General features: G+C 41.3%; 1 protein-coding gene across 50 annotated transcripts in view; it reads left to right on the forward strand.

Annotated features, from left to right (window-relative positions):
- CLASP1 (cytoplasmic linker associated protein 1) overlaps nucleotides 1-12,851 on the forward strand; it is a 293,720-nt gene that overhangs the window by 233,740 nt on the left and 47,129 nt on the right. For 49 of the 50 annotated variants that reach the window (XM_070071085.2, XM_089329376.1, XM_070071086.2 and 46 more), the window contains 3 exons: nucleotides 623-786; nucleotides 4,140-4,218; nucleotides 5,744-5,887. In XM_070071085.2, the coding sequence (XP_069927186.1) occupies nucleotides 623-786; nucleotides 4,140-4,218; nucleotides 5,744-5,887 (387 nt within the window). Of the gene's footprint in view, nucleotides 1-622; nucleotides 787-4,139; nucleotides 4,219-5,743; nucleotides 5,888-12,531; nucleotides 12,634-12,851 lie in introns of all 50 variants that reach the window. The other variant, XM_089329378.1, reaches the window with a different exon arrangement.

Raw genomic sequence — 12,851 nt, forward strand, 5'->3', positions numbered from 1 at the left:
TGAGTTGATGGCATACATCAAGCTAATCAGTGAGTTGGCCTCTGGCATTTGCCTTGTTGTCATTATTGTTCATCCTATAATAGTATTTGTTGAATGCTAGATGATGCACAGAACTAATATAGAATTAGGACAGTTAGGAGTTTTTATTTCCTCCCTTCCTTGCGTCCTTCAAAGAAAAACCTCCAGGATTAAACTCAGAAAAGTTAACAGTACTGACTTTTACAGGCTTATATTGAAGGAAGGGAGAGTAGTTTATCAATTTATAGCTATTGCAGGTTTTTTTTTAAAAGAAAGTGCATGAAAATGGTAGCTTTTGCAGGTTTTTTTTTTTTTTTTTAAAAAGAAAGTGCATGAAAATGGTATTAATTTACTGTGGACTAACATGGAATTTGTTTTGTTGCATGGCCTGGGTTGCGGTGGAATTCACAACAGAGAGTAAGTCCCAGTGTTTTTTCCTTTATCTGTTTTCTGCAGTACATTTTGACCTTCTGAATTAAGAGCAGTGTTAATGGTGTTAATGTAATGTATGAGGGTCTGGGCAAAAGCCAGTTTGGGGCTTTGTTGACTTTGGAGAAAATGGTGAACTGAGTATATGAAATGTTTGGTTTTCCTCTGTGTTTAGGTTTTCAGTATGTTTTTGGAGACTCTTGTGGATTTTATAATAATTCATAAGGATGACTTGCAAGACTGGCTTTTTGTTCTTCTCACACAACTGCTTAAGAAAATGGGAGCAGATTTACTGGGATCTGTGCAAGCAAAAGTTCAGAAGGCTCTAGACGTTACGAGGTGAGTGCTTAGGAACTGGACAATTACAGGTGATTTCTGGACATTGTCTTCTGTTACCCATAGCCTTTGTCTCCCATGTGAACACCTCCTCTCTTCCTCAGTTCAACACTTCTTGTTGTGTGTCCCGTCAGTCCATGGGTGAAACACCATCTTTTCCTTGACTTGGCATTGTTTTTATGAGTGTCTGAAACAACTGTAAAACCAAATGTAAAACTTTGAAAATTGATTCTTTTCTCTTTAGAAGCACTTACAGACAACCTTTAGAATCTTGCTCACATCTTTCTGAAGACCTTGCCATTTTTAATACATTGCCTTCTTATATAAGTTACACTAGAAATTCTTCTATCCACATGTGATTTAGAGTTCCCACTGGTCCAGGAAAGTCTTTACAGTTGCATTAGCTCAGGGCTGCAAACATTTTCATAGCAGTTGTGACTCTCCTGGCTATTCTGAAGAAAGGAGGGCTACTGTGGCTCAGAAACGTTAAGAAGACTGATGGTGTGCTGTTGTCTGAGTGATTGTGGGTCCTCAGCATGCATGGAATAGAATTAAATGATAGCAGAAGGTACTACACGGTAATTTCTTGCTTGGGATTTGGTGGAAAGTGGAGGGGAATGGGTCAGATCAGTGAGTTATTTAAAAGAACAAATGAATGACTTCAAGTGACGCAGAAAATGCAAGACGCAGTTATTACAAACTAAAATAACACTAGGTATCAATAGAATTTTCAAAATGAGAGAACCTTAGACTCGATGTTCATTTTGTCAGTGAGAGGCAGAGGCTGCTCTGCTTTGACTTGCCAAGGGGTACACTTCGTGCCAGTGGCAGTCTGGGAGCTGAAATGTAGATTTCTGAGTCACTGTAGGGTGCTGCCCTGTAGGCCTGTCCTCCCCTCCTTTCTCTAGTGGGGTGTGCATAGATAGTGCTCGTGGTTTTTCTGTCTTATGTAGCTCTCTCCCAGCAGTAGCACACACTATCCTGCCATCATCTCTCGTGCGTCCATCTATTACATGACTCTGACTTCAAAGTGTTTGTTCAATGTGTTTGTTCCTCTCTGCTAGTATGCCAAATGTTTTCATTTGGCCCCTGACCCTGTCTGTTTAATTGGCACTGCTATATAGTTCTCTTATACATTGAGCAGGAGTTCGGCCTACAGGTTAAGATGCCAGTTAAGATGCCCGTGTCCCATATCAGAGCACCTATGTTTCATTCCTGGCTCCAACTTCTGATTCCAGCTTCTAGCCAGAGCAGATCTTGGGAAATAGCAGGTGATGGTCCAAGTACTTGGGTCCCTGCCATCTACATGGGAGACCTTGGTTGAATTCTCAGCTTTGCGCTTTGTCCCTCTCCCTGACCGTGATGGCCAGTGCAGACATCTGGGGAGTGAACCTGCAGATGGGGCCTGAGCTGTTTCTCTGTTTCTTGAATTTAAAAAATGAATTCCATTACCCAAATAGATTTTTCTTCTGATTTTCTTTGAACTCAGATTTGCAGTAAGGCTTTCAAATTCCACCCTTCTTTTTGGATGATTAAATTTAGTAGAATTAGGGGGCAATTGCCATTTGCCAATATGCCAGTGATTGAAGATTCAGTCCAGAGATTAGGATGGGAGTGACATAGCTGATGTAAATGTAAATGAGTACAGTGGATGGGAGGGAAGATTATGGGTAAGCTGGGGAGCTACAGTCAGCAGTGACCAGACTTTTCAAAAAAAATTAGAAATGGCTATTTGAGACTTTTTAAAACACTGCCAGGGTCAAAGTGTATGTGACCACACTTGGGTCACATACATCATCTAATTTAGGTGAGTTTATGAATGGCCAGCTCCATTTCTGATTTCTGGAGATGGTCAGAATATTAAGATGGGATTCCTAACTTTGATGATAAAGGAGTTCAGTTGTGTCTCCTGTGAACTTTTGTGGATCCGCTTTTCACTACACAATCCTAAACTCTGTAGATTGGTCTGAGTCCCTAAAGCACTTTCATCATTCCTACCCCTTGCTTGACTGCTGTTTATTTACTTAGCTGGTTATTATTCAGAAGGCCCAGTGATGGCTGACAGTTACGAGACCTGAGTGCGAGTTTACCTCAGTTTCCTTTCCTTTCCTGACAACAGCACACGTTTCCCGACTTAGCACACCAGTGCTGAAATGTATTCGGCACCCACTTCTGTCTGCAGACTGCAGATAGGAGGAACATTTTCTGTGTGGTTTGCTGAACTAGTCATTACAGTCATATATATTGAAGTGTATTTTGCTGTTGGAACTGGTCTCAAAGCTTGCTGGGCACAAATAACTGTTAGGAGAGAATGATGTTTTCAGTCAGGTTTACTTTTTATTAGTAATTATAATGATGTTAACACTGGAACCTAGTATGTGCCCCTTTCATCCCTTATTTCATCTAATTTTCAGGTCAGTCCTGTGAAGTAGCTGTTACAGCTTCATTTTACAGATTTGAAGCTACATCCTCCCTTATTCATTTTGCTGTCCTTCTGCAAATTGGGAAAATCTCTAAGAGGAAGTGATGTGATTACTCAGCCTCAGCTGGGATAGGTGTTTGCACTGCAGTCTTTATCTTGTTGATGTGGAAGTTACCTCGTGGTGCTCCCCACAGAGCTCAGTTAGGCAGTTTTAAGCCAGTCCTAGTCATCGCAGCATTTTGAAGCCAAGAACACCGACTTTCTCCAGCGCCAAGTCCCTCAGAGTTACTAGCTTGCTTTAGGGATGTGTGATAACTGCAAGAAATAGCATCAGTTAACAGCATGAACTGGAGCAAGGGAAGGGCTCCTCAGGCTCCAGACTTCTGCGTGTGATTTGTAGCTGGGTGGGGAACTTTGCATCATCTGCTGTGTCCAAAGCCTTCTTACGTGGTGGGTTACAAAACAGAGATCATAAATAGGTAGCAGGACCAACGAGGACCATATAGTTAGCTTAAGCAGAGTCAGCTATCAGCAGCCTCACCAGCATGTAGAATTACAATTTGGGAGTCACCAGTGTTTTTTGTGTGAGCAGTATTCAGAAAGGTAGCTGAAGAGATGGGGAACAGATCCCTAGAAGGAGAGGGAGGAGTCACATTCTGTTTATTGCTTAAAGTCTTACTGTTTAAAATAGCTACTCAAACTAAGTGTAGTGTGTGTTTCATGACTTTAAACAAGATTTTCATTCCTCCTTCTAGATTTTCTATATAATATGGTATTTATGTAAAGTGAATAGTACCATTAAAATATGAGCAGAGTTTTACATGTATTTCATCAGCTCTTCCTTTGTTAATCTCCAACAGTATGTTTTTAATATGTAATCTTACAAATTTTTTGTGATAAATTTCTTTAAAAACAAACATTTTTTTTAACCTAGGGACTCCTTTCCATTTGATCAGCAATTTAACATTTTGATGCGCTTTATTGTGGATCAAACTCAAACTCCAAACCTCAAGGTTAGTAACTATTTGTCATTATAATTCAACCTCTATAACTTAAATTTGCTTTTTTACACATGACTTATGTTCAGCTATTGTAAATCGGCTATGAGCATTTTTGTTCTACTCTTTGTGGATATGTTCCCATTTCTCTTGGTTTAAAACCTTTTAGAGGAATTAGTGGTTTCTTGGAAAGATACACGTTTAACTTTTTTAAAATTGCCAAAATGGTTTAACTTTTTTAGAACTGCCAAAACGGTTGTGATGCTATTAGGATTAAAAATTTTCCCAGTCTGCTTGATGCTGGACAACCAATTCCCAAGGGGCAAGAGTTGATGCAAGGAAACAATTTTATTCAAGAGGCTAGCAGGCTTGGGGGAAAGCAGCTATCTTCAGTCTCAAAAGTGTTTTTACTCCAGAGAGAACTTTAGAAAGAAGATACTTTTAAATCTTAAAAGAGAGAGGGGGGGGGGATTGGGGAAGGTTAGAGAAGATATGGGTTCAGCTGATTGTTAGGCAGATTCTCAGGGTCAGCTTCCATAATCATCCTGACGCCAGGAGGCTCCCTTAACCTAAAGCTTGGCTGTTTGCAGTTAGTGGTTGTAAATTCTTCCTTATCTGAAGTTAGCAGTTCCAGCCATGTCCCTGCCATCAGTCCCTGGGATTCTTAAGCAATAATATTACGATGAATTCATCTGTTGATTCATCTGTTGAACTGAGCAAGCATTTTGATTAGTCCCAAGATCAGCAGTTCCCTTTTGTGAATTAGAAAGTGGAAAGAAAAGGAAGCTGTATTCACTTCACAGTTGCAGCTGGGTGGCTAGGCACAGGGTTAGAATGGGAAACAAGAAAGGAAGACACATTCATTATGGTCACAGTTGTACCGTGTTATGTTACTGCCAGCTCTGTCAGGGCTCCAGTTACTCCTCATGCTCACAAACATTGGGGAATTAGTCTTTCTCTCAATATTGTTTAATCAAGAAAATGAAGACATTCTGTTATATCGAGATAGGCATTCTTGTCAGAATGTTTCTTTAATGTTAACATCCTAAGACAATGAAAATTAACTGTTACGTGTTGTAGAAAATTGTAATTATAATAACGCGACTAAACGTGAAGGAGGACATGTGTGGTCATGTTCGTTGTATGTCCTACAGTCATTAACTCTTGTTTGGGTTATAGGATGAGCCTAATTAATAATCCTTTTCTCCTGGGGCCAAAATCAGTAGAGAGGTCAATGGAGAAATTAGAGCAGACCATGAGCTTGATGACTGAAAATCCTGCTTTTAGGGCCTGGCCCAGAATTGGTGACAAAACTGGCCCCGGAGTTGAACTTGCCCTTCCTGTCAGTGGCAGAGCTGCCCTGCTGGTTTGTATCATAACACAGGTGAGGAACAGAAGGTGGCTGTGTGCAGAAAGGTAGATCCAGGAGAAAGGAAGGAGGTTTTTCCTTCAACAAGGTTTATGTCTTTTTGACCATCAGTTAAGGATTGCATTCAAAAATTCATCATGTGTCCATGTTTGTAATCATTGGCTCTTTCAGGTCAAAGTTGCCATCTTGAAATACATTGAATCTCTGGCCAGACAGATGGATCCAACAGATTTTGTAAACTCCAGTGAGACAAGGCTTGCGGTTTCTAGAATCATAACCTGGACAACAGAACCAAAGAGTTCAGATGTGAGAAAGGTATGTGCAAGCAACCTAAAGTGTAGTTACCGACTGTTCTTAGGCATGAGAAGGAAATCTACTTAGAAATTGGAAGTCCACCCACTGTGCCAACACACAGACCTGTGTCACTTTTGCCTTGAAAATCAGGGCTTTGCTCTTGCTTCTTCTTTCTCCTGTGTTGCCCTGTTCCTGACTTCACATGCTGAAATGAGTCTGAAGTCTTATATGATTGGTACAGCTCAGTTTTCTCACACATCTGTTTTATGTGTTTTATAATATGAAAGTACCAGTTCAGTGCCTCTTACAAGGATGTTTGTTTTCCTTGTATCAGTCTATAACATGTATTTTGAAGATGGAATTATAGATCTAGAGCTAACTGGTTATAAGGTGCCTGATGGTAAGATGTGGTTGAAAAGTTTGATGAAATATCATGGGCACTTGATTTTAAAAAGGAAAAAACCCCTTTTGATATTATGCAACACTTGGAACACCAACTGAATCTGAGGAGTGAAGTGGGGTAGGGGTAGAATTCAGATTCTTGAGATACTCTGATACCAAGATGTTGTTGTTTTATTAGTTCAGGAGAAATATTTGCTACTTTCTTCTGAGATGGTACTTTGAGAGGGATACAACAAAGTAAAGAATACAGGCTACTATTACTTTCATTGGTAGCTAGTCATCTGCTTCATAGAATGGTGATAAGATTAATACCGTGCAGCATTAATCAGTCTCTGACACGCTACAAGTTATTGCTGTGGTTGCTGTTGCTGTTACTCTGGTTCTCTTCCTGTCGAGGTAGTATTCTGCTCTTGGATTTCATACATGGTTGTTGCTAGCTTTCCCTTTATAGAAAAGCTTTGCCTTTGGTACTTTTGGAAGCCAAATTTCTCACTTCTGCCTTCAGACTAAACATAATTTGATTTTGGTTATTTGTGTGTAATCATGAAGCTTGCATTTTTTTTTTTCTTTTATTCTGTACTTCTTCCACTGCCATCTCTACCACTGTAGGTCTCTGGCCTTAGGGCAGGGTGGAACATGTGAACTGCTTGGGTCTGGGCAGGGCAAAGGAAGGCAGTCCCAAGCAATAGTTAGCATGTCAAGTGCAAGTGGTAGACACTTAACTGTCTCTCTAATGGTGTTCAAAGAAGAGAACTGAAGAATGTTCTAAAAGGTTTCTTTGGAAAGTTCACAGTCCATTTAATTCTCACATCCCTACTATAGTAATAAACTAAGTTGTCCAAAGTCAAAAGGACAAAGGTAAACCTTTTTAAAACAATCATACAGAATTATTCTAATAAAAACTAATATTTTTGATTCATGATTCTTTGGTAAAATATCTCAACATCTATGAAAAGAAATTCCATTGGCAGCATTTAACCAGTAAGCTCATTTGGAATTTGGGAGGTACAGTGGAAGATGACTGGATGATTTAGTTTGGCTTAAAAGTCAGAAAAGGATATTTCTGTTATAATTTTCCAAATCTCAAGATCAGCCAATGTAAACATAAATATTAAGTAAAATTTGATTTACGATCCTTAGTTATAACATGTTAGTATGAGTCTGTGCCAGTGTGTGTTCTCTGCCATGAGCTGAAACATGTTCTAGATTTGCATATTGCCATGACTAGGGCCTGTTTGGGAGCAACTCATTTTGAGCATTGGGTTCACTTTCTGTGAACAGGCACATTAGAAAATTTGGGCTTGGACTTAACTGTCCTCTTCTAGTCAAGACATTGCAGGAACTTCCCTGCTTGAACTATCTAAAAGCCTGAGGCTGTACAAACCTCAGCTTACTTTAATACCAGCTCAAGCCAAATATGATGAGGAATTAGATTTATTTATTTATTTATGAGGAATTAGATAGCACGTGCTTCATTGGCTGTTTGATCTTTGCACTTTCACGTCACAAAGCGCTGTCTCATTTAGTGTGCTACTTCTGATGGCTGCACCTGCTTCTCCCTGTTCCCCGTTATGAAGGCTGCCTAATCCCTTGCCTCTGGGCTGAATTCACACTCCCATTCTAACCCAACAATCTTCATCTTCTGAGGAATTTGAGAAATTTTAGATCAGTAGTTTGGCTGCATTTAAAATCAGTGTAGAGGCCGGCGCCGTGGCTCACTAGGCTAATCCTCCACCTTGCGATGCCGGCACACCGGGTTCTAGTCCCAGTCGGGGCGCCGGATTCTGTCCCAGTTGCCCCTCTTCCAGGCCAGCTCTCTGCTGTGGCCCGGGAGTGCAGTGGAGGATGGCCCAAGTGCTTGGGCCCTGCACCCCAAGGGAGACCAGGAGAAGTACCTGCCTCCTGCCATCGGATCAGCGTGGTGCGCCGGCCGCAGCGGCCATTGGAGGGTGAACCAACGGCAAAGGAAGACCTTTCTCTCTGTCTGTCTCTCTCATTGTCCACTCTGCCTGTCTAAATAAATAAATAAATAAATAAAATAAAATAAAATAAAATCAGTGTAGAGTCCTGGACTCTATTTCTAGATAATTTTATTTACTTGGTGCAGAGCAGAGTCTGAACTTTGTGTCCTTTTTGGTTGGGATTCCTTCTACTCTTGGCTGATTTTTAATTAACGGAGTTCAGACCCAATATTTTAGAATATTGACCTGAGAGTAAATCTCTAGACATGTATGGGGCTGACACTGTGGCACAGTGGGTTAAAGCCACAGCCTGTGGTACTGGCACCCCATAGGGCACCAGTTTGAGTCCCAGCTGCTCTACTTCTGATCCTGCTAAGCACATGGGAAAACAGCAGAGGATGGCCCAAGTGCTTGGGCCCCTGCACCCATGTGGGAGATCCAGATGAAACTCCTGGCTCCTGGCTTTGGCCTGGCCCAACTCTGGCTATTGTGGGCTTTCAATACATATTTTGAATGAATTAATGAATGATAAACACCCACAGGCAAATTATTTCAAATGACATTTTGAAGCCATCATGTTTAAAAACTACAAGTATAGTCTTAAAAGTCCCCTCATTTGCCCTCTCTATTAGTTTTCTATTATGTAACAAATTACCACAAACACAGCAGTTTGAAACAACACATGCTTTTTTTTTTTTTTTTTTTTAAAGATTCGTTTATTTATTTGAAATGCAGAGTTAGCAGGTTCACTCCCCCAATAGTCACAGCAGCAGAGCCGGGAACTCCATCTGGGTCTCCTACATAAGTGACAGGGGCCCAACCACTTGGGCCATCCTCTGTCACTTTTCCAGGCACATTAGCAGGGAGCTGGATCAGAATCGGAGCAGATGGAACTGGAACCAGTGCTCATATGAGATGCTGGTGTTGCACGTGGCAGCTTAACCTACCATGCTGCAGCACTGGCCCCACAACACATGTTTATTGTCTCCCAGTTCCTTTGGGTTAGGAGTCTGGCATGATTCTCTGGGTTCTTTGCTCAAGGTTTCACAAGGCAGAATTCAAGCTATCCCTTGGTCTGTACTCTCAGCTGAGGCTCAGGTCAGCCTCCAGCTCACTAGTTGTTGGGAAAAATCTGTTTCTTATGGGTGTGGAACAAAGATGCCTGCTTTCTTTCTGTCAGCCAGGGGCCAGTCTCAGCTTGCAGGGGCTGCCCTGCAGAATGTTGGTTTCTTCAAAGTCAGCAAGACAATATCTGAAGAACTGATATTTAAAAGCTTCCCAGATTTGATGAGGAATATTAATCTGTGCATCTAAGGAGCTCAACAAACTCTAAGAAAAAAGTTCCACACTTAGACACATCAAAATCCAATGAGTTGCTCCTAAAACCAGCAACAGGGGATCAGCTCATTGTATCTATTGTACCCTCAATAATATTAACAGTTGATTTCTCATCAGAAACCGTGGAGGATGGAAGGCAGTGGGTAACATTCAAAGTGCTGAAAGACTGCCAGCCAAGAATTAATTAGTACACTGTTCATCAAAAATGAAGGCGTGGGGCTAGTGTGGTGGTGCAGCAGCTTAAGCCCCTACTTGTGACACTAGTATTCCATTTGGAGTAGCAGTTTGAGTGCCAGCTGATGTGCTGGTGATCCAGCTTCCTGCTAAGGTGGATTGTGAAGGCAGTGAATAATGGTCTCTGTACTGGGCCCTGCCACCCATGTGGGAGAACAGAATGCCTGGTTCATGGCTTTGACCAGGCCCATTGTCAGATTGCTCTTGGGGCCATCTGGGGAGTAGTAAACCAGTAAATGGAGATCCATCTCTCTCTCTGACTCTCTGCCTTTCCAATAAATAATTAAATCTTTTTTTAATGGAGAAATCAATACGAACACAGATATCTCCCTCACTTTGAATGTACCTGATTAACTTTGACCCACTCAGGATAGCCTCCCCTTTGATTAACTCAGAGTCAGAGAGGGGCCTTTTTTATGTCCAGAAATCCCTTGTGCTGGGTAACAGTCATGAGAGAGACATCAGTCCTGTTCACAAGTCTCACTCACTCAGTGGGAATGGGGTGGGACGAGGCGTCTGTAGCATGTTTTTCAAGGGGTTGGCAGGAATCTTCCATAGTTACTTGATAACTGCTTAGATCTTACCTAAGTAAGAGGGAGTCTCCCAGCCCCCTACCTGGATCCCACTGGTTCAGCTTACTTAGCAGCTGCCCCTGTGCTGCATTCTGGGAACTCTTTGGGTTTGTTTTTTGGTCGCTTACCATATCTGTGACTCCAGATTATTTGGCTTTCTTGCACATAGCCAGGACTGTTTGATTGAAGCAGGTCTGTAAAAGCATGGGATTCAAACACAGATTGAGTATCTGTTATCCAGACTACTCAGGGACAGAAGTCTCCAGATTTCAGAACTTTTTTAGTTTTAGAATTTTTGCATAGGCTTAACAGATCTGCTTGAGCTTTCCCTAATCTATAAATTGAACTCTAAAATCTGAAGTTGTTTGAATGGTACGCTCAAAATGTTTTGACTGTGCATTCCTTTGCTCCATAAACTACAAAACTACAGGTTACACAATAGGACATGCAGATTCATCCTTGCTGGAGGCAGATCCAGTTTTACATAAAGGCCTTATTTTGGTGTAACCTCCAGTGGATATTTAGAAATACAGTTGCCATTATAAGGGATGAAGCTGCCTTACCCAAGATACTGAGATGTATTTGAAGCATTGTCTCAATGAATGTAGTGGTTAAATAAATTAAAATACTTTGGAAATTGTGATGTGATATATATCAGTGTGCTCTGAAATCTAAAATTGTCCTCATTTTTAAAGCAGTTGTAGAAATTAGCCAAGACTATCCTTATCTAGGTAATTTAGTGCCTTTTAATTTGTTTAAGTGTGGGAGTGGGCCGGCTCCGCAGCTCACTAGGCTAATCCTCCACCTAGCGGTGCCGGCACACCGGGTTCTAGTCCCGGTCAGGGCACCGGATTCTGTCCCGGTTGCCCCTCTTCCAGGCCAGCTCTCTGCTGTGGCCAGGGACTGCAGGGGAGGATGGCCCAAGTACTTGGGCCCTGCACCCCATGGGAGACCAGGATAAGCACCTGGCTTCTGCCATCGGATCAGCGCAGTGCGCTGGCTGCGCCGGCCGCGGTGACCATTGGAGGGTGAACCAACAGCAAAGGAAGACCTTTCTCTCTCTGTCTCTCTCTCTCACTGTCCACTCTGCCTGTCAAAAAAAAAAAAAAAAAAGTGTGGGAGTGTTGACTGGTTGTATAGACCAAGCTGTATATAGAACACTAGTTCTTTCTTGGTTTTCTTGATGCACTGCACATGATATAGAGTGATAGACTGTGTTACTGATAGAAAGTAACTGCTAAAGTTTGGCCTCTATTTGACTTCTGACTCAACCACTTGTTAGTGGTATAAGCAAGTAATTTCATCTCTGAGTTCTAGTTTATGATCTGTGAAGCAACAATACTAATACTTGTCCCAGGCATTATTGGGAGGATTCATTGCCATAAAGCATATAAAATAAATATATGCCATGAAGCATATAAAATAAACTTGATTTCTTGCAGCTCCTGCTATCGTTCTTTAATTGTTGTTTTACTTTTGCTATTGTTTTATTGTTTATGGAACAAACAGTACCAGATTTTTCACCAGTATTTAGGAAGCCATGTGGTCAAAATACAGCAATGACAATAGAATTTTAAATTGTATTTTTGTATTTTAGGATTCAGAATGCCAGTAGGCTTATATGATTCTCTTTGTCAGATGAAGTTACAGATGCTCTTTTGAGAAATGTGGGAAATGAAGGAGACATGTCAAAAGAAACCTAGCAGGTAGAAAGACGCTGTTGGCCAGAGCAGGGAAAGTACATAAATAGCCTTTGAAGGGTGAAATCTCTAAGTGACTTTTTAAGAAATCTTTGATGACTGTAGAGACAGCATGGCCTGTTCTAAAAGCTAAGGGTTTTGTCATCAAGTAATGTGTGAATCTCAGCTTAACTATATAATTCAATTCCTTTCTGGTCTTATTTTGACCTCTGATCCTCTGTTTCATCATAGGAAGCAAGAATGCCACTACTTCCAGGAAGGGTAAAGGACCTAGCAAATGGTTGAGAGTCAAAACGGTCCACATTTGTTGTTATTATTCCTAACTTTTTTCTTTTTTGAGTGTATGCATCTCAGTGATTTTATGTAAACAGCCAAATACTTTTCTAGCTAACAAATAGCCAAGATTAATTAAGCACTTGCTGCTTCTCTGATCCCCTCCTGCCTTTCCTGTTTGCCAGTCCCCGCTGCAGCGTAGTCGAGTAGGTGAGCATCTCCCCAGTAGGTCAGCTTCAGTCTGCTCTGGGCCTGGAGAAGGAAACTTGGAAGAAAATTGTAAACAGGTAGCTTGAGAATCCTGTACTAATTTCAAACAACACACTTCACTGTTTGCATTTTAGATTATTAATACCAGTTACCCTTGTGAAGACACTGGGGAGATTTTTGAAGAAACCTAAAATTAATATGATAGTATGTGAGTGTGTGTGTCTGTGTGTGCACGCACGCACCTGTGTCAGTGTTTGTGTGTTGTGGTGTGTTTTGTGATTAACTGCTCTTCCCA

The sequence above is a fragment of the Oryctolagus cuniculus genome, chromosome 3 (assembly GCF_051225735.1).
Source record: "Oryctolagus cuniculus isolate XC-2025 breed Fujian yellow rabbit chromosome 3, ASM5122573v1, whole genome shotgun sequence".
NCBI classification, from domain to species: Eukaryota; Metazoa; Chordata; class Mammalia; order Lagomorpha; family Leporidae; genus Oryctolagus; species Oryctolagus cuniculus.